The 25766-nt window shown below is 66.9% G+C and overlaps 1 protein-coding gene across 1 annotated transcript in view; it reads right to left on the bottom strand.

The window, feature by feature from the left end:
* The window catches only part of COL5A1 (collagen type V alpha 1 chain), a 115835-nt gene that overhangs the window by 35062 nt on the left and 55007 nt on the right, over nt 1–25766 (bottom strand). The window contains 21 exon segments of the mRNA XM_080668549.1: nt 851–904; nt 1991–2044; nt 2413–2457; nt 3615–3668; nt 3783–3827; nt 4810–4863; nt 9030–9083; nt 11035–11142; nt 11657–11710; nt 12487–12531; nt 13164–13217; nt 14000–14044; nt 18036–18089; nt 19146–19190; nt 20100–20153; nt 20710–20754; nt 21397–21450; nt 23126–23170; nt 23652–23705; nt 25191–25244; nt 25688–25741. Of these exon segments, the coding sequence (XP_080524675.1) occupies nt 851–904; nt 1991–2044; nt 2413–2457; nt 3615–3668; nt 3783–3827; nt 4810–4863; nt 9030–9083; nt 11035–11142; nt 11657–11710; nt 12487–12531; nt 13164–13217; nt 14000–14044; nt 18036–18089; nt 19146–19190; nt 20100–20153; nt 20710–20754; nt 21397–21450; nt 23126–23170; nt 23652–23705; nt 25191–25244; nt 25688–25741 (1125 nt within the window).

The following is a 25766-nucleotide window of genomic DNA, read 5'->3' as shown; positions in this document are numbered from 1 at the left end:
CTAAAGGCAGGGAGGGTCGGAGGTCAGCCCTGACGGCCCAGCCGCTGGTCAGCAGCACGCAGGTGAAGGGCCCTCCAGACCCCCCTGTGTCAGCCCCGCGGCCGGAAGGACCTGGCTGGACAGCCAGCGTTGATGCCCGGCCCCCGGCCCTTCTCCCGGGTTTCTTGTTCGATGGTTTTGTGTCTGGGAATCCTCACCTGAGGATATTCTTCCCATTGGTTTTGAGAGAGAGTGGAAGGGAGGGAGGAAGGGGGAGAGGGAGAGGGAGGGAAACATCGATGTGAGAGAGACACACGTTGATGGGTTGCCTCCCGCAGGCGCCCCAATCAGGGCCGGGGATGCAACCTGCAGCCCAGGTACGTGCCCTTGACTGGGACTCGAACCCTCAACCCTCCGGTGCACGGGCCGATGCTCTAACCACTGAGCCACCGACCAGGACCTTCTCTGGGTTTTGCAGCGAGAAACAGCCGAGCAGCAGCCGGCCCTGGCCGAGCCCTACTGCGTCCAGCGAGAGGGCGGCCGCTCGAGGCGCTGCACCGGGTTCTTCACGGGGTGGGGGGGAGGGGGAGGCCGCACAGGCTCGGTATGCCCGTGGCCTTTTGGTTTGGATCCTGATGGTTTTACATGTGACCTTTGACCTGGCGCCGTCGCCCGCCTTCTGCACAGAGACGTCACGTGTGGCTGGCCTGCGTGGGCTCTCCCCAGACAGGCCTCACCCCAGGTCGGAGGATGGACCGCAGGGGCCGTCCCCAGGCTGACACCCTCCCCCAAGCGGGCAGGCGGCGAGGCGTTCCCACGTGCGGGCGTGGGGAGAGGCCCGGCCTGCTGGTGCCCCCGCGGCGATACTCACGGTCTCTCCCCTCTGGCCAGGGTGTCCCGGGAGCCCGTCCTTGCCGGGAGGGCCCTGGGGAGAAGCAGAAGGGACGGTGCTCAGCTCTGAGGCGCCGCAGCGAACTGCCGCTTCCTGTCCGAGGAGGTCGCCGCCGGTCCGGGTGACCAGGGCCGCGCAAGAGCCTGGCACGGACATCGTCCCCTCGAACCCGTGCAGCCGCCCGAGGTCACACTGCTGCCACCCTCACTCCCGGGGGGGAGGGAGTGGGGGGGACTAGGCAGGGAGCGGTCAGCAGCTCCCTGAGGTCCAGCCCATGGGAGGTGCGGGTGCACGAGGCCCCAGGGCTGTCAGGGTCAGAGGTCAGCTCCTTTCTGACCACAGCCCCACGGGCCCCCGTTAGGCAAAAATCCCCCCGCTGGATGGGTCTTCCTTCCCGCGTGGAACTGGGCCCCCCACACAGTGTCCCACGGTCCCAGCCACGGGGACCGGGAAGGGGCCTCGGCTGGAGGTAGGGGCGCTGCTCATGTCCTCGAGTCAGGGCGAGGGCAGCCTGGGCGGGGGCGGGCCTGGCCGATGACTGGTGTCCTGGTGAAAACAGAGCTCTGACGACACGGCCACAGGAGAGGCCACAGGAGAGGCCTGTGAGAGCCACAGGAGAGGCCACAGGAGAGGCCCGTGGGGATGGCCACAGGAGAGGCCTGTGAGAGCCACAGGAGAGGCCACAGGAGAGGCCACAGGAGAGGCCCGTGGGGACGAGGGCAAGACGGTGGGGTGGCCTATGAGCCCAGCTGCCAGCCGCACGAGGGGCAGGGGTGGGGCGAGGGGGGAGCCCCAGGAGCCCCCAGGAGCGAGCCCTGTGCAGCGGAATGGCACTTCGGCTGCCAGAGGGTGGGGGAGCTCCTGGCTGTGTAAGCGACCGGGGCTGTGGTACTTGGTGATGTGGCCCCAGGACCTGACGCAGAACCGCTAGGAAAGTCCACGGCCCAGAGGAGAAGGGGTCCACGCCTCCCACTGCGGCCCCCCCCCCCCCAACGCAGGAAGGTCAGGTGGATGCAGCCGCAGACGCTCCGCCTGCGTCCCGCGCCGGGGGCTCCCGCCCGCTGACCCACGGCCCATGTGGAGGCCGTGTGGGGCCCCAGAAAATCCCGTGTTACTTACAGGGGGGCCCTTGGGTCCAGGAAAGCCCGTGGGTCCTTGGGGTCCGTTTGGTCCCTGGGGACAGAGAAGGGCCAGTGTGAGGTCAGGCGGCTTCTCGCCAGCCAGGCCTCGGGGTCCTGCTCTACGCACAGGCCCAGTTCCTGCAATCCCCCCACCGCGGCTCCATCAACTCATGGCCCCCCCTCACCGGGGCCTGACGGAGGTCCAGTCGGGGGCCCAGGAGGCCGGTCGCAGGGCAAGGCCCCTCGGGCAGCTCGGTTCCCAGTGGCCCCGCCACCCCACCCCCCAGACCAGGCCACGTGGACGGGGGCTGCCCTCTGAGAGAGGACCCGGCTCCAGGCCCGGCTGCCCCTCTCCCCGCCTGGACTTCAGCGGTCCCGCTCCCCGGCCCCCCGAGGCCTGCAGGAAAGGGTGGTGCTCACCCGTTCACCCGGCGGGCCAGCCGGGCCATCGCCTCCGGAGTTGCCCTGGAGGGAGCAAGGAAAGCACACGGATGTTGTAACTGATCGGAGCCTCTGCCACGGCCAGGGTCACTGCCCCCGTGCCCTGTCACCCGCCCCCGTGCCCTGTCACCCGCCCCCGTGCCCTGTCACCCGCCCCCGTGCCCTGTCACCCACCCCGGTGCCCTGTCACCCGCCCCGGTGCCCTGTCACCCGCCCCGTGCCCTGTCACCCGCCCCGTGCCCTGTCACCCACCCCCGTGCCCTGTCACCCACCCCCGTTCACTGTCACCCACCCCCGTGCCCTGTCACCCACCCCCGTTCACTGTCACCCGCCCCCGTGCCCTGTCACCTGCCCCCCTGTCACCTGCCCCCCGTGCCTGCTGTTGGCCCCCCTCTCAGTACAGCGCAGAGCGTTGGGCCCTGGTCCACGCCCCCAAAGGCCACCTGTCCTCTACACACAGCTGACAACGAGCCGCGGTCACAGGCTGTGACCTCCCAGGGGACAGCCTCACGCTGTGGGACAGAGCTGAGCCCAACCGGGAAGACAGGACCCGGGGTCCACTGCGGGGCCACCCTCACCCTCACCCCGTGCAGGGCCCTGGCGGCGGCAGCTCTCCCAGGGGCACGGGGACCAGCAAGGCACCCAGAGCCCATCCCACAGGGTCGCCCCGCAGCCTCTGAGTGCAGTGCGTCGGCGCAGAGCAGAGCGGGGCCCCGTCCTCGGCGGGAATGCGCTTTGGGACCATGTCCAGGACAGGACCCAGGGCTGCGCGGCCGAGGTCACTCCCACCCACACTTGGAGCTCTGTCCACGCCCCTCGCTCCTGGAGGGGGGGAGGGGCGGGGGGGGGGTCATGCTCTCCCCGGGCAGCGAGAACTCCCTTTAGATTTCCAGCAAAGATCTCTCCACAGCTCCCACCCCTTCACAAGCGAACAGCCCCCCAGCAGAAGGGGGCGTGGCCTCCAGTGGGGGCCCCAACACTGGCCGTCCCCCCCATCCCGCCCCGCCCGGCCACAGCCTGCGATTCAATCTGAGCTAACTTGTCCAAAGGCTGTGGGGGGACCAGCTCCTTCTTAAATGCCCCCCAAACGTCCGTCTTGGTCTCGTTTTGCCTGAAAAGGGCCCCGAGGACCCCCCGGCGCCCCCTGTGGTAGGGCGGCCGCCACAGGAGCCGGAACGTACCTTGGGGCCAGGCTTCCCCGTGATGCCCCGCGGGCCCCTCTCCCCGCGTGGACCCTGCAGATGGGAGAGGAGAAAGGTCAGCTCACCCCCGGCTCCAAGCCCGCCTCCCCCCGCCCCACCACGCGCTCCCGTTTCTGAAGGGCCCTGGACCCAAAGGGGGGCGGTTACCGTCGGGCCTCGCTGCCCCCGTGGTCCCGGCTTCCCAGGGGTGCCCTGGAATAAAAGAGGGGGCGCTCAGTCCGTGGCCGTCACCGCCTGGGCGGCGGCCTCTCCTGTCAGGGGCCTCGTCTTGGTGTGTGTTTTCTTGAACACATTTTTATTGATGTCAGAGCGGAAGGGGGACGGGGAGAGACAGAAACATCCATGAGGAGAGAGAACCATGGACCGGCTGCCTCCTGCACGCCCTCCACTGGGGATCGAGCTGCACCCCGGGCCTGTGCCTGACCGGGAATTGAACCCTGACCTCCTGGCTCCTAGGTCGAGGCTCCACCCCTGAGCCGGGGGGCCTGCCGCTGTCTTGGTTTTAGCTGTCTTGGTTTTAACTGGAGACGCGCAGGGCGGCTCAGCGCGGAGAGGCGGGGGCGCTGAGGTCGGAGGGAGGGATGCTCGGCCGGTACCGGGTTCTCTCCTCCGAGCAGCTGCCCCCCCTTCCCTCCCCCTCCCCCCGCGCCTCCCTCTCCCCAGGGCGGCACTCATCACTGCACAAGAGGAGGCAGCCAGCCCCTTCACACACGGTGTGCTCCGCCACAGGGACGGCAGGGAGCCATTAAACCTCAACCGGCTGCAGAGCAGCCCCTGGCGGTTCACCCGTAGGCCCTGCGCCCCCGCCCGCGTCTCTCCTCGTGGACCAAGGCTCACGTGGCCGTTTCGCGTTTCCTAAACCTCAGGAAGCAGAGGCGCTGGGGGCGGGGGGGTGGGGGTTTTGTGTGTTTTTTTTTCCAGAAGCAACGACGTAAAGTCTGGTAAAGGCAGCGTCCCCGAGGCACGTGGAGTCACGGACCGCTGCCCCGTCCCTCCGCCACCTCCGGGGACTCCGGGATTTTGTTCCCGCTTCTGACCGGCCGTTCGGGAGGAGCCGGTGCTCCGGCCCCCCCCCCCCCCCCCCCCCCCCCCCCCCGCTCAGCCGCCCTGAACGGCAAACCCACTGATCTCAGCGCAGCAGCGTCAGTGCTGGGCGGGGCCCTGCCGTCCTTACCCGGCCACCCTTCTCTCCGTTGGCGCCCGGAAATCCAGGAAATCCGACAGAGCCCTGGAAGAGAGGGAGCGAGGGAGAGGTCTGAGGCTGGGCCGGAGCACGAGCTCTGGTGTGTGAGCCAGCGGGGGCGCCTGTGCCGGTCCCCGCCTCCAACACACACTCCTCCATCCACCCACCCACCATCCACCCACCATCTCCATCCACCACCCATCCACCCACCCACCATTCACCCACCATCTCCATCCACTACCCATCCACCCACCCACCATCCACCCACCATCTCCATCCACTACCCATCCACCCACCCACCATCCACCCACCATCTCCATCCACTACCCATCCACCCACCCACCATTCACCCACCATCCATCATCCACCCACCACCCATCCCACCATCCATCTATCCATCCATCCATCCATCCATCCATCATCTACCCACCATCCATCATCCACCCACCATCCATCCATCCATCATCCATCCATCATCCATCCATCCATCATCCATCCATCCATCACCCACCCACCATCCATCATCCATCCATCCATCCATCATCCATCCATCCATCATCCATCCATCCATCATCTACCCACCATCCAACATCCATCCATCATCCATCCATCATCCATCCATCATCCACCCACCATCCATCATCCATCCATCCATCATCCATCATCCATCCATCCATCCATCATCCATCCATCCATCATCCATCCATCCATCATCTACCCACCATCCATCATCCATCCATCCATCATCCACCCACCATCCATCATCCATCCATCCACCCATCATCCATCCATTCACCATCCATCCATCCATCCATCATCCATTCATCATCTACCCACCCACCCATCCATCTACCTGCCATCCACTTCATGAACATTTCCTAAGCATCTCAAAGACTCCAAACCTAAAAACCATAACTGAGTCCTAACCGTGTTTTCCTTCCTCCCTCCCTCCGCACCCTCCTCTCACATGGCCGTGTCCTCAAAGAGCTGGTGTTGGGAAGAAAAGGGAACACCTACAACTAAGATTAACTGGCGACAACGTGTGAATCTCACTTGCGACACTGCTCACTGCACCTGTTGTCACGTTTTGCTGTCTTCTGGAACGCCGCTAAATAAAGCGCGTGGCTGCCGAGTCAGAAATGAATGCCAATCACACCACCTGGAGCCCTAGATCTAGCTCTGTCACCCCAGAACTCCACGCTGTGCACGTGGACAGAGGGGAGAGCCCCACACTGTGCACATGGACAGAGGGGAGAGCCCCACACTGTGCACATGGACAGAGGGGAGAGCCCCACACTGTGCACGTGGACATAGGGGAGAGCACCACAAAGTGCATGTGGACAGAGAAGAACCTCCACTCAGCAGGCACCTGAACCCCTGCTCTGTGTCTATGGTGCCTCGCCCGCCCACGGGGCGCTTCCTGTCTTCAGAGGTCTCTGCTCTCGAAGTGGCTTAAATCTCTGAGCTGAGCCTGTGCCCATTTCCAGACCTTGTACTTCCCACGGGTCTGAGCATGGCCCCCCCCCCACCCCCGTGCGCCCACCTGCCACCATTCTCATGGTCTGAGCGTGGCTGCCCACCCGTGCGCCCACCTGCCATCATTCTCATGGTCTGAGCGTGGCTGCCCACCCATATGCCACCTGCCACCATTCTCATGATCTGAGCATGGCTCCCCCCACCCCCATGCGCCCACCTGCCACCATTCTCATGGTCTGAGCGTGGCTGCCCACCCGTGCGCCCACCTGCCATCATTCTCACAGTCTGAGCATGGCTGCCCACCCGTATGCCACCTGCCACCATTCTCATGGTCTGAGCATGGCTCCCCCCACCCCCATGCGCCCACCTGCCATCATTCTCACGGTCTGAGTGTGGCTGCCCACCTGTGCGCCCACCTGCCACCATTCTCATGGTCTGAGCGTGGCTGCCCACCCATGTGCCACTTGCCACCATTCTCATGGTCTGAGTGTGGCTGCCCACCCATATGCCACCTGCCATCATTCTCATGGTCTGAGTGTGGCTGCCCACTCATATGCCACCTGCCACCATTCTCATGGTCTGAGCGTGGCTGCCCACCCGTGCGCCCACCTGCCATCATTCTCACAGTCTGAGCGTGGCTGCCCACCCGTATGCCACCTGCCACCATTCTCATGGTCTGAGCATGGCTCCCCCCACCCCCATGCGCCCACCTGCCATCATTCTCACGGTCTGAGTGTGGCTGCCCACCTGTGCGCCCACCTGCCACCATTCTCATGGTCTGAGCGTGGCTGCCCACCCATGTGCCACTTGCCACCATTCTCATGGTCTGAGTGTGGCTGCCCACCCATATGCCACCTGCCATCATTCTCATGGTCTGAGTGTGGCTGCCCACTCATATGCCACCTGCCATCATTCTCATGGTCTGAGTGTGGCTGCCCACCCGTGCGCCCACCTGCCATCATTCTCATGGTCTGAGTGTGGCTGCCCACCCATATGCCACCTGCCACCATTCTCATGGTCTGAGTGTGGCTGCCCACCCATATGCCACCTGCCATCATTCTCATGGTCTGAGTGTGGCTGCCCACCTGTGCGCCCACCTGCCATCATTCTCACGGTCTGAGTGTGGCTGCCCACCTGTGCACCCACCTGCCACCATTCTCATGGTCTGAGCGTGGCTGCCCACCCATGTGCCACCTGCCATCATTCTCATGGTCTGAGCGTGGCTGCCCACACAGGGGCCCCCCGAGGACGCCGGGTGCAGGAGCGGGGCCGCCGCGGGGGAGCATCTGGCTCTCTCCTCTGTCCACGTCTGGTCACTGCTCGTGGACTTTCAAACTGCCCAGCGGCTCCCAAGGCCGGCCCTCGACCTTCCACAGCTGCCTGGACGTGGCCTGCACACCCCAGCTCCCCCAGCTCCTCTCCTCCCCTCCCCTCCCCCAGAGACAACGTGTCCCTGAGCCCCTCACCCATACCGGGTGGGCGCCACGCCGTCGGCAGCCACGCCACAGGGGTTCCCTGTCCCACTGTCAGACACTCAACAAACCCCTGCCCCTCGGGCAACTGCCGCCTGTTGGGGGGAGGCGTTTGCACCCCAAGTGTGGACAAGAGCATCCATGAAGGACTGAGGCGGGCGTTGCTTGACCAGAAGGGAACCCCGAGGCCGCCGCCCTGTGGGCAGGACTGAGCGAGACTCGGAGCGGCCGGGGCGCCAGAATCGCGGGGCAAACCGAGACACGGCCCCCCGAGGCTCAGGCGTCCGTGGTGCAGGCGGTGGCCGCTTCCTCAGGGAGAGCCAGGGACAGTGAGCGGTGAGAGTTACAAAGAAAAGGACGTTTCAAGGCATTTCCAAAGCCGCCAGGAGCCGCGCGCGGAGCATGGCTGATGTGAGGGAGCTGCGTCTCCGTCTCCCCAGGTACAAGCACGTGACCTTCCGGTCCCCGGGGCGTCAGAGCCCGATCCCCGGGGCGTCAGAGCCCGATCCCCGGGGCGTCAGAGCCCGATCCCCAGGGCGTCAGAGCCCGATCTTTGGGGCGTCAGAGCCCGATCCCCAGGGCGTCAGAGCCCGATCTTTAGGGCGTCAGAGCCCGATCCCCGGGGCGTCAGAGCCCGATCCCCGGGGCGTCAGAGCCCAATCTTTGGGGTGTCAGAGCCCGATCTTTGGGGCGTCAGAGCCCGATCCCCAGGGCATCAGAGCCCAATCTTGGGGCATCAGAGCCCGATCCCCGGGGCGTCAGAGCCCAATCTTTGGGGCGTCAGAGCCCGATCTTTGGGGCGTCAGAGCCCGATCCCCAGGGCATCAGAGCCCAATCTTGGGGCATCAGAGCCCGATCCCCGGGGCGTCAGAGCCCAATCTTTGGGGCGTCAGAGCCCGATCCCCAGGGCGTCAGAGCCCAATCTTTGGGGCGTCAGAGCCCGATCCCTGGGGCGTCAGAGCCCAATCTTTGGGGCGTCAGAGCCCGATCCCCGGGGCGTCAGAGCCCTCCTGCCTCACCCTGAGCTCTGGGTGCAGAACCCGAGACAGAGGTGCCCCATCTCGGACTGCGTGTCCCCTCCTCTGACGTCACCAACTGTCCCAGCACCTCCGTCCCCTGCGGCCACGTCACCGCCACAGGCTGCACAGGGCGGAGCCGACACAGCGACACGGGGCCTCTGTGTTGTCACGGCAGCCACTGCGAGGCGGCGAACGGTGCCAACGCCCAGGGCGGGAGGCCGGGGAGGGCCTGGTCGTACGTTACCTTTGGCCCTTGTCGTCCTGGGTAGCCCGGGAGCCCCGGCACGCCGAGCTTCCCCTGGGGAGAGAAGGGCGCGGTGTTACGTGGCCGCACGGCGTTTCTCCATCTGAAGGACACGGTCGTCACCGGAGGCCCTGCCTGGCCTGGGATGGACCACACGCCCTCCCGCCCTGATTCGAAAGCAAAGGCTCCACCCCGGCCGGCGTGGCTCAGGGGTTGAGCGTCGACCTAGGAACCAGGAGGTCAGGGTTCGATTCCCGGTCGGGGCACATGCCCGGGTTGCAGGCTCCATCCCCAGTGGGGGGCGTGCAGGAGGCAGCCGATCCCTGATTCTCTCCCATCACGGATGTTTCTATCTCCCTCGCCCACCCTTCCTCTGAATCAATAAAAACGTATTTAAACATAAAACAATAAGAGTAAAAGCGAAGAGCCTGTCGGAGGGACCGAGCCCTCAGGAAGCACACGCGGCCGGAGGCAGAGGCCGAATCAAAGGTCCCGCTTCGCCCTCGTCACCCGGTTCCAGCCTCGGGCAGATGGAGGGAGTGTGGGCTGCTCATGGGCATTCCTGGGGGGCATTCCTGGGGTGGCATTCCTGGGGGGCATACCTGTGGGGGACATTCTGGGGGGCATTCCTGGGGGGGCATTCCTGGGGGGGCATTCTTAGGGAGCATTCCTGGGGAGGCATTCCTAGGGGGGCATGCTTGGGGGGCATTCCTAGGGGGGCATTCCTAGGGGGGCATTCCTGGGGGGCATTCCTGGGGGGCATTCCTAGGGGGGCATTCCTGGGGGGCATTCCTGGGGGGCATTCCTAGGGAGGCATTCCTAGGGGGGCATTCCTGGGGGGCATTCCTGGGGGGGCATTCCTAGGGAGGCATTCCTGGGGAGGCATTCCCAGGGGCATTCTTGGGGGGCATTCCTGGGGTGGCATTTCTGGGGGGCATTCCTGGGGGGCATTCCTAGGGAGGCATTCCTAGGGGGGCATTCCTGGGGGGCATTCCTAGGGGGGCATTCCTGGGGGGGCATTCCTAGGGGGGCATTCCTGGGGGGCATTCCTAGGGAGGCATTCCTAGGGAGGCATTCCTAGGGGGGCATTCCTGGGGGGCATTCCTAGGGGGGCATTCCTGGGGGGGCATTCCTAGGGGGGCATTCCTGGGGGGCATTCCTAGGGAGGCATTCCTAGGGGGGCATTCCTGGGGGGCATTCCTAGGGAGGCATTCCTAGGGGGGCATTCCTGGGGGGCATTCCTGGGGGGCATTCCTAGGGAGGCATTCCTAGGGGGGCATTCCTGGGGGGGCATTCCTGGGGGGGCATTCCTAGGGAGGCATTCCTGGGGAGGCATTCCTGGGGGGGCATTCCTAGGGAGGCATTCCTAGGGAGGCATTCCTGGGGAGGCATTCCCAGGGGCATTCTTGGGGGGCATTCCTGGGGGGGCATTCCTGTGGGAGGCATTCTTGGGGAGGCATTCCCAGGGGCATTCCTGGGGGGGCATTCCTGGGGGGCATTCCTGGGGGGCATTCCTGGGGGGGCATTCCTGTGGGAGGCATTCTTGGGGAGGCATTCCCAGGGGCATTCCTGGGGGGGCATTCCTGGGGGGCATTCCTAGGGGGTCATTCCTGGGGGGGCATTCCTGGGGGACATTCCTGGGGGGGCATTCCTGGGGGGGCATACCTGGGGGGGTTGAGTGGGGGAGACGGGAGCAAAGGGCCGGCGTAAGGAGCGAGACCAGCTGGGTTGTAGCTCAGAGGGGAGCCCGGAGCCCCTGGGGGAGGAGCCTTTGGGGCCTGGAAGGAGGACACACTCAGGGAAAAGGGGCGGATCCGTCAACAACGTGTGGGGTGGGAGGCGGCAAGAGCGTCGGGATGAAGCCGATGGGACGGGAGCCCTTGTCGGGAGCCACAGTGCCCACGTATGCGCGGGGCTCAGCCTGACCCAGTCCCCAGCCCGGCGCCCGAGGCCATCGGAATGGCGTCTGTCCGCAGGAAGTGGCCGCGCGCCCTGCGCCACGTACCTTCTCCCCAGAGGGTCCCAGAGGACCGGGGTCGCCGTTCGGACCGCCGCGCCCCTTGGGGCCTTCGGGGCCGTCCTCCCCTCGGGGGCCCGGGGGGCCGATCTCCCCCTGCAAGTCAGAAAGAGAGGGTGAGGGGGCCCCGCCGGGTGCACCCCCCACACAGGACCCCCACCAGGCTCGGCCCACGGGCTCCTGAATTGGACGGAGCTTCCTCCTGTGGCCGACAAGGCTGGGGCCCCGCTCCCTCCGCGTGGAGCTGGCGGCTGCTGCTTCGGGCCGCACCCCCACTTCCAGCAGCAAAACCCCTGGAGCCAAGGGAACTGCTCTGCAGCCCAGCAAACTGGTCCCCACTGAGCACCTGGGCAGGTGAGCACACGGTGACCCCATCACCAGGAGGGTGACACCGGGACAGCGGAGAGCTGCAGGGAGGCGGACAGCCCCAGGCCTCGGGCTCCGGGGAGGGGGGTTAGGGGGGCCCTGCCTGCGACCAGGGATCTTCAGAGGCGTCCCCCGTCCCCTCTGCTCTGAGAAGCTGCCCCGTGGGCCCCAAACACCCCAGCCCCCCCCCCACAGACTTCCCCACAGGGCCTGGCGCCGCCCCTTCCTGCCGATCGATACTCACCCGGTCCCCCTTGATGCCCATGTCTCCTTTGAACCCCGGGAAGCCGTCTTCCCCCTGGACGACGAGAGAGGGGACTGGGTCTCCATGCAGAAATCCACGCCCCGATGGCTTCCCCACGCCACACACGCCACGTTCCCCCGGCCCACGTGCCCCGCCCGAGCCTCTGGGCCCAGGTGCCGCGCTGGGCACGCTGGAGGGAGGGTCCGAGGCCCGTCCCCTGTCCCCGGTGACGTGTGTCTATCCCCGGTGACGTGTGTCTATCCCCTGTGACGTGTGTCTATCCCGTGTGACGTGTGTCTATCCCGTGTGACGTGTGTCTATCCCCTGTGACGTGTGTCTATCCCCGGTGACGTGTGTCTATCCCCTGTGACGTGTGTCTATCCCCGGTAACGTGTGCCCATGCTTTGCATTCCCAGGGACGGAGCTCGAGGGCCAGGCTGGCTCAGCGCCGCAGCGGGTCGGCCCCGTGGGGATCTGCAAGCTGGCCCCGCTGGGCGGTCTGTGTGCCCACTCTCAGGTGAGCGCCCGCTGCAGGCGCCCGTGACAGCGGTGGTGAACATCTGAGGCGGGAGCGGGAGGAACGTCCCCCCGAGGGGCCAGGGCGGCTCTGCCTGCGCCTCCTCTCTGAAAGGATGGGCATCGCCAACGGGTTGGCAAGGCGGGTCCTGCCCGCGGGGCTGGCCGAGGACCAGCAGAGCCCGAGGTCCCAGGGACACAGGCCTGCCCTGCACGGGGAGCGGCAGGCTTTGGGGACGCGCGGATGCCAGCGGGTGACACGAGGGAGCCGGGCTGTGGGCGGGCGGGGCCGCCCGGGGAGGGGAAACACTCACCTTCTCGCCCTTCGTGCCCTTCAGACCACGGATGCCGTCTGCCCCCTGCACAGACACGGGGAGAGGGAGCGCTCAGCAAGACGCGGGTCCGAGCCCCCACACGGCCAGCCGAGCGCTCAGCGCGCATGCGTGAGCCCGGCCGCCTCACGCAGACGGTCCCGTCCCCGCGTCGCCGTCTGAGTAGGAGGAGCTGCAGCCAGGAGGCCGGGCACCTCCCGCGGCCCTCGGCCGCCAGCGGCCCTCGTGCGGCAAGCACTCCGAGCCGACTGAGCGGTTCTGAGCCCTTTCCCCGAGGACTGGGGCTGAGACCAGGTGGAGAGACTGAGGGATGGGCTCGGACAGACAGACGGGAGCTGGCCCGGCCCCCGCCTGGAGCCCCTGTCACCCCACGGCGCCCTGGGCCCGTCGGCCCCGAGGAGGAGCCTGGGGCCGAGGAGGCACCATCCCGCCATCCGTGTCGTCACAAACGCACCGGGACTGTCCCGGCTCCGAAGCTGCCCTTCCCGGCTCCGCTGCTCACTCCCTGCCCTGCTCAGGCCCAGGCCCACACGCGGACTCGGGGGACCGGGCTGCTCCAGGCGCCAGCAGGGAGGGGAACCACGGAGGAACTCCCGAAAATGGACACGTGTGCCAGCAGCCCCAGCCACGACCCCGACGACCCGCAGCGCGAGCCTCACCTTGACTCCTCGGGGGCCAGGGTAGCCGATGGGGCCCTGGGGGCCGGGGGGACCCTGCAACCAAGGGAGAGACCATTAGCTCCACTCAGGGGCGGGGCCTGGCGGTGTCCCGCCCACTCGGGGGTCCTTGGGTCAGACCCCGGAAGGGGCCACCAGAAGGCACAAGGCCACGGCCGCGCACCCAGCCCACGGCAAAGGCAGGGCACAGGCAGTGTCCTTTGTGGCCGAGACCCCGGCCAGGCGCCCTGCGGGTCACGCCCCCAGGACTGGGGCCAGGGCCGGGGCAGCGGTGGGCATCGGGAGGGCTGAGCTGTCACTACACAAATGCGCTCCCGCCGAGCCGAGGGGCCTGGGAGCAACACGGGAGCCTGCAGCTGGGAGGAGGCAGGCTGGTCGCCCACGGCAGGGGGTCCTTTAACGGCCAGAGGCCTTGCTGTCCAGGCCCACAGCTCCGGGGGCCGGCAGGGGGCAGGCGTGGACTCTTGCCACAAATAGCAGTGGGAGTCCCGGGTGCTCAGGACACCCCGAAACGCCAACGGCTTTAACCCCACGACGTGGGCTCCGAACACACTGTCGATGGTCAGGAGGAGCCTTGGCCCAGAGCCCACACGGTCCCGTCTCTGCCTGTCAAGGTCGGCTGCACCCACACCCCCATGTGCAGAAACCGAGGGGGGTGACGGGCGGGCCCGGCTCCTGGGGGGTGTCCCACGACAGGGAGAGGGTGCAGCTGCCCCGCGCCTCCCTCCGGAGCGGGTGGGCTGGCCCAGGGCAGGGCCGGTTCACAGTCCCAGGCCATCCTGCAGGGGGCGTTGAGGCCGGAGCGCGGCTGCACCCACCTGGGTTCCTTTCTCTCCGGGGGGGCCCTCTTTGCCAGGGTGCCCCTGTGGGAAAGAGAAGCCGTATTAGTCGGTGGGGTGCCCCCTCCCCTCCCCTGCGCAGGCGGTCCTGCAGTGTGAGTCAGAGCCGGTCCTGCCGAGTCCCGCCCACTCCCTTCCGTGCACGCACACACGCACACACACACACGCACGCACACACATGCACACACACATGCACACACGCGCACACATACTCGCATGCACACACTCACATGCGCGCACACGCGTGCACACACATGCACACACACGCACACACTCACATGCACACACACACACATGCACATGCACACACGGAGCTGAGGCCAGGACCACAGCCCCGAGCATGCCCGGGCACTCCCAGCAGCGTGGCCCAGGCCCGTCCCTGAGCCGCTGACCTCGGCTGCTTCTTCTGCGAAATGGGAGCAAAGCCAGGCCCCAGGGATGGCGGGAGTCCACTGTGGAGGGGACCCCACTCCTAACCCACAGCTGGGCTCCAGGCACCACAGTGCCGAGGCCCCGACTGCCACACCCAGCTGCCCTCTAATGCAGGCGTGTGGGGACAGCGACCACAAGGGCATTTGCTCAAGGTCACCACCTCCCAGTCCCTCGGGGAGCAAGAGAGCCCTCATCTCCAGGGCGGAGATGGGCGTGCGTACGCCTTCGGGATGGCGCCTGCAGCCGCGTGACCCACGAATGTTCGCCATGAGCAGCTACCACTATGATCGGAATGGAGCCCACTTCTTTTTTTTTTTTTAAATATATTTTATCGATTTTTTTACAGAGAGGAAGGGAGAGGGAGAGTTAGAAACATCGACGAGAGAGAAACATCGATCAGCTGCCTCCTGCACACTCCCTACTGGGGATGTGGCTGCAACCAAGGTACATGCCCTTGACCGGAATCGAACCCGGGACCCTTCAGTCCGCAGGCCGACGCTCTAGCCACTGAGCCAAACCACTTTTTTGGTTTTGGTTAACCCGCACCTGAGGGTATTTTCCCATTGATTTTTAGAGAGCGTGAAAGGGAGAGAGGAACACGGAGAGAGGAACTTCGATGTGAGAGAGACACATCGATCAGTCACCTCCCACAGGAGCCCTAACCAGGGCCGGGGTCGGGCCTACAACGGAGGCAGGTGCCCCTGACCGGGATCGAACCCGGGACCCTTCAGTCCGCGGGCCGACGCTCTATCCGCTGAGCCGCACCAGGGAGGGCCGGCTTCTTAGAGACACTGGCAGTTGTGTTTACAGAATGAGAGTGACTATTGGCGTGGGGACGAGTAAACGCGTTCGAACAGAAGAGGATGGGGAGGAGACCAGGACGCCGCCCCTTCGGGCTGTTTGCTGGCCCCCCCGATTCCATAGCGAGCCCCACGTCTACCACGGGAACCAGTGAAGCTGAAATCACTGGCATTAGGTGCTTTCCTGATTAAAGAGCGATACGTGCTCACCGTACACCATCAGACAAACAAAAGAAGATTGAAGTCCTCCCTGAGAGCCCCTCTCCCAGCCACAGGCCTCTCCGCAGGACGGGCCCTCCCGCGGCCTTGCTCCGCACGCCGCCTGCCCGATTGGCATCGTGGGCGCGACACGGGCTCATTTAGCATCGCCCGGCGGCGGCGTCCTCGGGTCCTGAGAGTCGGGGAACCGTGGTCCCGGCCCCGTGACGTCCCTCTGAGGCGCGGCGTGGCCACCGTGTCCCCCCCTCGAGCTGCTGACACGCCTCCGACTCCCGGAAGGAAGGCGTTTTAGTCCGTCTCCCTCCTCCTCCTCAAGCCAAAGCCAAAGCCAAACCACCTCGGGGCAGGGAAACAAGAGCCTCCCCGAGGCCGAGGCTGCTGCTCTGGGAAGGGGACTGTTTCCCACCTCCCTTCCCGCCAAGCCCGCGGGGCCATGGGCCGTGCGGGGCCACGGAGCTCCCCTGCGTCTTCTGTCCCCGGCAGCCTCGGGGCTGAGCCAGCAGCGCCCGGTGGGGCCCTGTGCCCCCCCACAGTGCCGTGTGACCCTCGGCGGGGGGCTGGAGAGCATCACGCTCAGTAAGTAAGTCGGACAGGGAGGGGCAGGAGCCAGGGGCTCGCTCCTGTGGAGCCTGAAGGACAGGTAACAAGCACACCGGACAGACAGACACAGGCACAGAGCACAGACCGGTGGCTGCCAGAGGGGGGGGGCAGGGGCCGGGGGGTGGGGGGACCAGGGGACCGGGAGGGAGGGTGCAGGGATTGGCGGGAAAGATGGGCAGTTACAGGACAGGCCCGGGGCCAAGCACAGGGCAGGGAAGGCAGTCAGTAACATGGTCCTAACTGTGCACAGTGCCAGGAGGGGGCGGGGAACGTCTGTGAAGCGTATGATCGGCTACCAGGGGTGGGCAAACTTTTTGACTCGAGGGCCACCATGGGTTCTTAAACTGGACCGGAGGGCCGGAACAAAAGCATGGATGAGTGTTTGTGTGAACGAATATAAATTCAAAGTAAAGGAGCGGAGGGGAGAGCAAGAGAACCGGATAGAACAGCCGGATCCGGCCCGCGGGCCGTAGTTTGCCCACGGCTGGTAACCACTGCGCGTACCCCTGAGACCAGCACAGAATAACACCGGACATCAGCTGTGACGAAAAAAGAAACAAGAGCCCTGGCTGGTGTGGCTCAGTGGATAGAGCGCCGGCCTGGGGACTGAAGGGTCCTGGGTTCGATTCCCCGTCAGGGCACACGCCCTGGTGGCGGGCGGGCGGGCGGGCTGGATCCCCAGTAGGGGGCGTGCGGGAGGCAGCCGACCCCCACGATTCTCTCTCCTCGTGGATTCTCCCTCCCTCTCCCTCTCCCTGCCTCTCCGAAATCGACAAAAATACCTTAAACAAGAAAAAGAGGTGTGGCGTCCACGAGAGGCCGCCGACTGGCTCTGGGCAAGGGCTGTCTCCAAGGCCCTGTCTCCCCGCAGACGCTGGGGGACCCCCGTGCATTGCAGGGAGGGGGTCCCATGGAGGGAAGGTGAGGGAAGTGGGGCCGGGCCCAGTCCCCTCCGAGGCCCCCTCCTTCCTGCAGGCCACGGGCCGGGGTGGCTGCATTCGGGGGTCATTTCGCTCAGCTCCCTGGTTTCTCACGAGCCTGGGCGGCTTGGTAACTAGAGGGCGCAGTTAGGCGTGAACGTGGGTGAAGGACGGGAAGGGTGTGTTGCAAGAGGGGCATCGCTTTCCACCTAACGCCCCGGAGACGGCTCTCGGCTCTCCTGGGGACGAGTGTGCCTGTCACCTGCAGGCCCCGGTCCAGATGGGACGACCGGCGACCTGCCGGCCCCGCGCCGCTCCGCCGCTCAGATGGGCACCGCCAGCGTCGGCTCAGTCGCCCGCTCATCGCGGACGCCGACGCCCTCGCTCCGTTTTTCACGGCGTCACGGAAGCACCCAGACGCCGTGTCCGAGTAATTGCGCCGCTAACCTTGCTTTCTGAAATGGGCTACGCATCCCCAACGGAACATTCCAGAAAGACAAAAAGCAAAACACAAAAAACAAAAAATACAAGAAAAAACAACCACCCACCAGCGCCTTACGGAGAGGGTGGCGGGCGCAGATGCACCGTCACCTCCCACCCTCGCCCCCACCCACGGAGCTGTCACCGGTGCGCTATTCCGAGGCAGCACCCAGTTTGGCTCCACATGGCAAGGCTCCCGCTCACCACCCCTTCTTGGTGCGTGAGCCCTAAAAATACACTCGCGCACGCCTCCCTCCTTTCAAACCCGGGGACGCGTGGCCCCGCCTGCGCCAGCCCGGCCTCCCGAGGGAAGCTGCGAGGCTGGGTCCCCACAGCCCACGGCGCCCCCTGACGGTCACCACGTTCCCACCCCTGCGGTCACCACCCCTGGTGGAAGCACGTTCCGGAAAGCGTGTCCCAAGCCTCGAGGTCTCCCGTGGGTCTTCGCCGAAGCAGGCGGGTCCGAGAATGACAGCCACACGCATGGCGGCCCCGAGCCTGGGCCCCAGCCCCTCCCTGGGCAGGGACGGGGCCGTGAAGGGGAGTGGCGCGCGGGGTACTCACTGGGGGTCCGTCGGCGCCCGGCATTCCTGGGAGGCCTGGCTTCCCCAGGGGGCCCTAGAACGAAGCAGACCCCGTGAGCAGGCGCCGGGCTCCCCAGCGGCCCACCTGCTCTACACGCCCCCACGGGGACTTCCACCCTTTCTGCTCAAAGACGGTTTGCTGAAGAGGGTGCTCAGAGGCAATCCCCACCCGTCGGCTTGGAAGTTTCCAGCACAGGGAGCACTGGCAGCCTTCGCTGCCCCGGGGCCTTCGGGTGCTGCCATTGGAACAGATGCCTGGCCAGGTGGGGGCAGGGCCCCAGGTGGGGGCAGCACCCCAGGTGGGGGCAGCACCCCAGGTGGGGGCAGGGCCCCAGGTGAGGGCAGGACCCCAGGTGGGGGCAGCACCCCAGGTGAGGGCAGCACCCCAGGTGGGGGCAGCACCCCAGGTGAGGGCAGGACCCCAGGTGAGGGCAGCGCCCCAGGTGGGGGCAGCGCCCCAGGTGAGGGCAGCGCCCCAGGTGGGGGCAGGGCCCCAGGTGGGGGCAGCGCCCCAGGTGGGGGCAGCACCCCAGGTGGAGGCAGGGCCCCAGGTGGGGGCAGGGCCCCAGGTGGAGGCAGGCCTGGCCAGGTTCAAATTTAATGGGACACCCATATTTATTCTTCTTCCTAATCTGGTCACCCTGTACAAGGCTGGAGAGTGAATGAATGAGTGAGAGTGAATGAATGAGTGAATGAATGAGTGAGAGTGAATGAATGAGTGAGAGAGTGAATGAATGAGTGAGAGTGAATGAGTGAGAGAGTGAATGAATGAGTGAATGAGTGAGTGAGAGAGTGAATGAGTGAGTGAGAGAGTGAATGAATGAGTGAGAGAGTGAATGAATGAGTGAGAGTGAATGAATGAGTGAGAGAGTGAATGAGTGAGTGAGAGAGTGAATGAATGAGCGAGCGAATTTCTAAGTCAGTGAACGACAAAGACCCATGACCTCTGGCCTGTGTGCTCTGAGCTTCCCCCACTCTGGGGCGGACAAAGGCTTGCATCCCGAGCTGGCGATGTCCAGCGCCCCTCCCCGGCCTGGACCGCACCCCGCAAGCAGGCGAGGGTGCCCTATGCCCAGCCCAGCCCACCTACCTTCTCTCCTGGAGGCCCGATGGCGCCCTGGGGGCCTGGCAGACCCTGGCAAGGGGAAGAGCAGGCGGAAAGGTCAGAAACTGGTGGCTGGGAACCTCCCCCCTCCCCCACCTTTCCCCTCGCTCACCTCTGCCCCTCGCCCCTCCCCACCCCCCGGCCCACCTCCTCCCCATCGCCCACCTACCCCCTCGCCCACCTCTCCCCCTGGCCCACCTCCCCCCTCGCCCACCTCTGCCCCCCACTCACCTCCCCCCCCGCCCACCTCCCCCCCGGCCCACCTCCTCCCCATCGCCCACCTCCCCCCCGGCCCACCTCCTCCCCATCGCCCACCTCCCCCCATCACCCACCTCCCCCCGTCACCCACCTCCCCCCCGTCCCACCTCCCCCCCGGCCCACCTCCTCCCCATCGCCCACCTCCCCCCCTAGCCCACCTCCTCCCCATCGCCCACCTCCCCCCCGGCCCACCTCCTCCCCATCACCCACCTTTCCCCGCTAGCCCACCTCCTCCCCATCGCCCACCTCCCCCCGTCACCCACCTCCCCCCCGTCCCACCTCCCCCCCGGCCCACCTCCTCCCATCGCCCACCTCCCCCCCTAGCCCACCTCCTCCCCATCACCCACCTTTCCCCGCTAGCCCACCTCCTCCCCATCGCCCACCTCCCCCCCTAGCCCACCTCCTCCCCATCGCCCACCTCCCCCCCTAGCCCACCTCCTCCCCATCGCCCACCTCCCCCCCTAGCCCACCTCCTCCCCATCGCCCACCTCCCCCCCTAGCCCACCTCCTCCCATCGCCCACCTCCCCCTCTCCTCCGGCACCCCGGGTTCCAGGCCACCCCAGCAGCAGCCCTTCGGGTGGCCAGCAGCAGCAGCAGCGGCAGCTCAGTGGAGCTCAGGCCCAGGCCCCACACTGAAGCCTACGCCTCCCGCTGCCCCGAAACCCGCCCGACTCGCTTACCTGGGCACCTGGGTTGCCCTGCTGTCCGGGGGGGCCGGGCTCTCCCTGGGGACCCTGCAGGCAATGAAAGCAGAGGCACTGAAGGGGGCTCTGGAGGGTGGGCAGGGGTCTGCACCCCTTCTTTGGGGGCCTAGGCCCCCCTCCTGGCCTCCCGTCCTTCCAGTCTGTCTCAGGCCCGACGCGAGCGCCCAGGAGGCTGCCGACGGGTAAGGCTGGTGACCTCCGGCCGGAGCACCCATTTGCTCGGAAACGCAGCCCGGACAGCGGCCAGGAAGGCAGGGGAGGGCAGCTGACCAGAGGTATCCACTGTCAGGAAGTCCCCACCCCGCCCGCCACGCCCGTCAGCCAGCGCCCTGAGACCTCACGTGGGCGGGTGGGGCCGGGGGGCTCCTCACGCCCCCACAGTGAGGCGAGACCCCCCACGCTGGGCTGACCGGCCCCCGGCTGGCGTGGGCTCTCCCGCGGGGCTGCCCACCGGGGGGCCCGGGTGTGGGCGGGCCTCCTCCCACCACAGCCCGTCTGGTTGGGGGATGACACGGCCCTGGCCTGGCTGGGCGCGCCCCGCCCGGGGACTGCCGTGAGGCTGGGTGGCGGGACCCCGCAGACTTACCACGTTTCCTTTGGGGCCCGGCTGGCCGTCCATCCCCGTCACGCCCTGGGGGAGAGGGAAGCGGACACTGAATGTGGGAGAACGCACGCTCCGTGCGGCTCGGCCCAGCCCGCCATGTCACAGGACGCACGGCCTTGGGGCAGGGGACGGCCTTGGCCCCAAATAAATCCTAAGGTCTTGATGGACCAGGGCTACGGAGCTCCGGGCCCCACGGTGTGAGGGGCAGGCCCAGCGTTCACGGGAAGCAGGTGAGCCCAGGGCAGGGGGGGCCGAGGAGGGTGGATGGGCGGGGCCGGCCCTGGGGAAGCCGCCCTGGAACCATGGGCTTCTCCCTCCTTCCAGAACTTCCAGAAGCTGCTGGAAGTGCTGTCAAGCAGGGAGCACGTGGCATCCGGATCAGTGTTTATAACAGCACACGTGTGTGCGTGTGTGCGTGTGTGCGTGTGTGCGTGTGTGCATGTGTGCGTGAGGACAGGGCTGTCACGCCAGCTGGCTCTGGGCCGCCACCGACACCCACCCCCGCCGCCAGGGTCCTTGGGCGCATGGGCATCTGACTCTGGCTGCCCGCACACTGGCACTGAGCAAGCGTGCCCGGCGGTCAGCGCGGTGAGCCAGCTGCCTGAATGCCCGAGTGGGCTGCAGGGTGGACGGGTGGGGACAGACACACAAGCAGGTGACAGGACTTACAGGAGGTCCCGGGGGGCCCGGAGGACCCTTTGGCCCCAGCAGACCGCGCGGCCCCTGAAAGAGGAGAGAGCAAAGGTGATTCGGACCCGGCCAGGGGTCCGCCTCTGCCTGCCCCCCCGACACACAGATCCTGCAGCCCCGCCCAGGCCCATGCCAGCCGGCTGCCACGTGGCTCTCCACGCTGCCCAGGGAGCGTGGCCAACACCCGCTCCTGCCCCTGCTCCCTCTCGTCACCCGCCTCTCCACTGGGGTCCCTGAAATGGACGGGGGACTCTGATGGGAGCTCATGGGTGCCCTCAGGGAAAGGGAGCCTCTGGATCGATGGGGCCCTTTCACGCTCGCCCAGGGCCGGTGAGCCCAGAACCCATCCACGCTGCCGCGGTCACCCCGCCCGGCACCGTGGTCCAATCCTCGCTCCCAGCTCCGCGCAGCCCTCTGTGCGTCTCAGACGTGAGCCCGCGGGGCAGGGGCATGGAGGAGGCGGCCTCTGACCGGGAAGCCTGGCTCGGGTCTCTCAGGGGGGCCCTGTGGCCGTGCTGTCCCCCCGGCCCTGGCAGCAAGGGCACGTGTGGGAACAGCCCCGAGGATGGTTAAGATCTGAGCGGCCACTCGGCAGCCCCTGTGGCTCCCGCCCATCACCCACGAGCTGGCGCCCTGGGCCGAGGTGCCGTGATGTCGTGCCCGCAGGGGTGACAGAGCTGTGGGCGCCGCGTGAGAAAGCCCCCCCCGGCCCCCCTACTGCCAGTCGCTGCCCTCGTGGGTCCAATCCCTCGCCAGCGCCTCAGCGCCGTGTTTTAGGAGCTCATGACCCGGGGGGACGGCTGGGACGGGTGAAGGAGAGAGCCGCCGACGCCTTCCCCGCCCGCTGGTCAGACCCCCGGGGGCCTTCAGCCCCGACGCCCGGCTCCTGCGCTGGCAACGGTCCCTCCATTAGCATCGCCGGTGCGCACGGCCGCGGGCGGCGACGGGGACAGGAGACGTCCGAGAGCGGCCGTGAGGAGGTCATGCCCGTCCTCTGGTGGCTCCGGAATGGGCTTCGGCCCCGAGACACCCGCTTGGGGCAGCCTGCGTGGCGCCCGGGCCGGGGTGCTACCGAGGGCGCTCCACTCGGCGTGCCCGTCAGGAAGGGCACAACCCGCTAATCCAGGCCTGTGACTGCCCCCGGGACTCACCGTGTGGACCCCGCCACCCACCCGGGACCCCGCACACCCACCCGGGACCCCGCACGCCCACCCGGGGACCCCGCACGCCCACCCGGGACCCCGCACGCCCACCCGGGACACCGCAGCCCACCCGGGACCCCCGCACGCCCACCCGGGACCCCTCACGCCCACCTGGGACCCCGCCGCCCACCCGGGAACCCGCACGCCCACCCGGGACCCCGCAGCCCACCCGGGACCCCGCACGCCCACCCGGGACCCCGCACGCCCACCCGGGACCCCGTACGCCCACCCAGTGAACCCGCATGCCCCCCATGACTGCATCCGGGCCCCCACCCCAGCCCCAGGGATCTGGGCCCCCCGAAGGCTGGGATTGACTCCCTAGAGCTGCCCCCACCTCCCCATTGCACCTCCTTCCCTTGCAGGGGAAGTCCCCAGATCTGTTTCTGGGTCCCGGCTGAGCCCCTCGCTGTTACTGCTCGAAGACGGTCCCCGATTCAGCCCCGAGGGAGCCCCTCCTGCAGCCGTCCCCCCAGTGAGGACACAGGATCCCGTCGGCAGCCACTTACCGGTTCCCCGGGCAGCCCTCGGGGCCCGACCTCTCCGTCGTCACCCTGCGGGGAGCAGGGGCCAGGGGTTAGGGACAGGCGCTAAGGCCTCGCCCGGGGACGCTGCAGCACGTCCAGCCCAGACCCGGACGCAGCGCCTGCCTCACGCGGCCCCCGCACCCAGCCTCTGCCCTCCCCACCCCAGGCCACAGTCACCTCTAGACTCCCCCACCCCGAGCTCCGCCCCTAGCCACCTGCTGACTCCCCTCCTCCCAGCGTCCCCCCTCCGGGCGCCTGTCCCTGCAGGTGAGGGACTCCAGGGCCTGACGCCCCAGACCAGCAGGAAGGATGAAGGTCAACATCTGCCGTTTGCTTTTACCGGGGCTCTGGGCGCCCCCGCCCCCCCTCCAGCTCCCCCCACGGTCCCGCCTGCCTCGCCCACTCTCCACACGCATGTCCCTGCCACCGACCAGCGTGCCACACATGCTCCTCCCGCCACGCTCCGAGGAGAGGGGCAGGCAGGGGCAGCGAGGCCCGCGGTACGTACCCTGTCTCCGTCTTCTCCGGGGGGTCCCGGCGGGCCCGAGGGACCAGGGTCACCCTAGGAAGCCAACCAGAGCCAGGTTAGCCACCCGGAGCGGGTCACGCACGCCTGTCCCACGTCCCCCACGTGGGCTTTCCCTAGTTCTGAGACGGAAACTCCCACCCGCACGCAGCCCCTCGTGGAGTCCGGGGGGATCTGCGGGAGACGTGGTGAGGCCTGGCCGGCTCCCCTGCAAAGACGGACACCCGGGAACCCGTGTCCTGGGGGGGCAGCTGTGCTAGATCCGGCCCAGGGGCCACAGGCGTGCATGCCCCCAGACACCCACCGAGCCCCCAGCCCTGCACCCCCCCCCACTCCGGAGAGGCCCCCGCCCAGGACTGGGCGCCGTGAGGGTTGGTCCGCCTCACATCCCTGCGGCTTCAGGCCTCGCACGCACTGGGGCGCCATGCCCGCTCCTGGTCAGAGGGACTGGCCTGCTCAGCGCCGCCCGCTTCCCACAGGGCTGCTGGGGGCCGGCCGAGCAGCACTGGCTGAGCCGCAGCGACCGTTTCTCAGGGTCACAGAGTGCCGGACGGACCCCACTGACAGTGTGTGCGCACGTGCATGTCCGTGTGTACCTGCATGTGTCTGTGTTCACGTGAGCGCATATGTGTGCGTGTGCATGTGTCTCTGTGTGTGTGCACACACGTGCTTGCATGTCCAGAATGTGTTTAAATATAAAAGAGGTGTCATGCCCTAGACCAGCCGTGGGCAAACTACGGCCCGCGGGCCGGATCCGGCTGTTCTATCCGGTTCTCTTGCTCTCCCCTCCGCTCCTTTACTTTGAATTTATATTCGTTCACACAAACACTCCATCCATGCTTTTGTTCTGGCCCTCCGGTCCAGATTAAGAACCCATTGTGGCCCTCGAGTCAAAAAGTTTGCCCACCCCTGCTAGCCAGTTTGGCTCAGTGGATAGAGCGTCGGCCTGCGGATTGAAGGGTCCTGGGTTTGATTCCGGTCAAGGGCACATGCCCGGGTTACGGCTCAATCCCCAGTAGGGGGCATGCAGGAGGTAGCCAATCAATGATTCTCTCTCATCATTGATGTCTCTCTCTCTCTCTCTCTCTCTCTCTCTCCCTCTCTGAAATCAGTAAAAGCGTATTTAAATAAGTTAATTAATTAAGTCAAAGAGGCGCCACGTGTGTCAAGGAGAGAAACCCCCAATGAGCTGCTCGCCTTCCGAGGCCCGTCCGCCAGAAGGGTTTTTCTAGAGGAGCTGCCCCCCCTTCCCCCGCCCCCCGTGCCCGGCCCGCCGCTTCCCCATCTCACGCCGGAGCAGGGCCGCTCCTGGGCGCCTCCACCAGCACAGCTTCGCGCCGTGTTCACCGCCCCCCCAGGAAGTGCCTTCAGCGGCCACGTTGGAATCGAGGGGACCCAGCCGCACCCCAGCAACCTGAGGCTGCGGGAAGGGCCTCCGGAGACATCGCCTGCCGCACGCAGGCCACCGGGACCTCGGCTGGGCGCTCCCCCCCCGCCCCCCCCCCCACCCCGGGCACTTACCCGGTGGCCCTTCTCTCCGGGAAGCCCCGCCAGCCCGTCGAAGCCGCGGTCACCCTGCGGGAGGAGAGAGGCCGCTCAGGGCCACGCCGCACAGGGGCGGCCGTCCAGGCAGCGTCGACGCGCCCTGGGCCCCGGGACCCCGCCTGTCCCTGGCCTGGGTCCATATCCCCACCCGTTCTCCCCTCTTGTCCCAGGGCCGCCCCTCCTGCTCACCTCCCACACAGAAGGAGCAGATTGCCGCCCAAACCAACTGTCACACGTGCTCATGAAATTCACCCACCAACCCCGGGGTCACAGATCAACGGACTCCCGGTCAGGGCACATGCCTGGGCCCAGAGGGGCCCAAACAGAACCTCCCTCCCCACCCCAGACCCTACCCATACGGGTGTGAGCATCGCTACTTGTCCCCATAACCATGTTCGTCATTATAACCGGCGTGCCCGCCACGTCATCAGCACGAGGACAGCGATGCCGTGGCCAGGACACGTGGCGCCTACCTTGGGGCCGGTCTGGCCAGGCATCCCTCTGGCGCCGTCACTGCCGGCCCGGCCCTGGAACACAGGAGGCAAAGGGTCA

The sequence above is a fragment of the Plecotus auritus genome (assembly GCF_963455305.1).
Source record: "Plecotus auritus genome assembly, chromosome: 5".
NCBI lineage: Eukaryota > Metazoa > Chordata > Mammalia > Chiroptera > Vespertilionidae > Plecotus > Plecotus auritus.
Note: the sequence above shows the minus strand (reverse complement) of the source record. Positions and strands in the feature narration are given on the sequence as shown.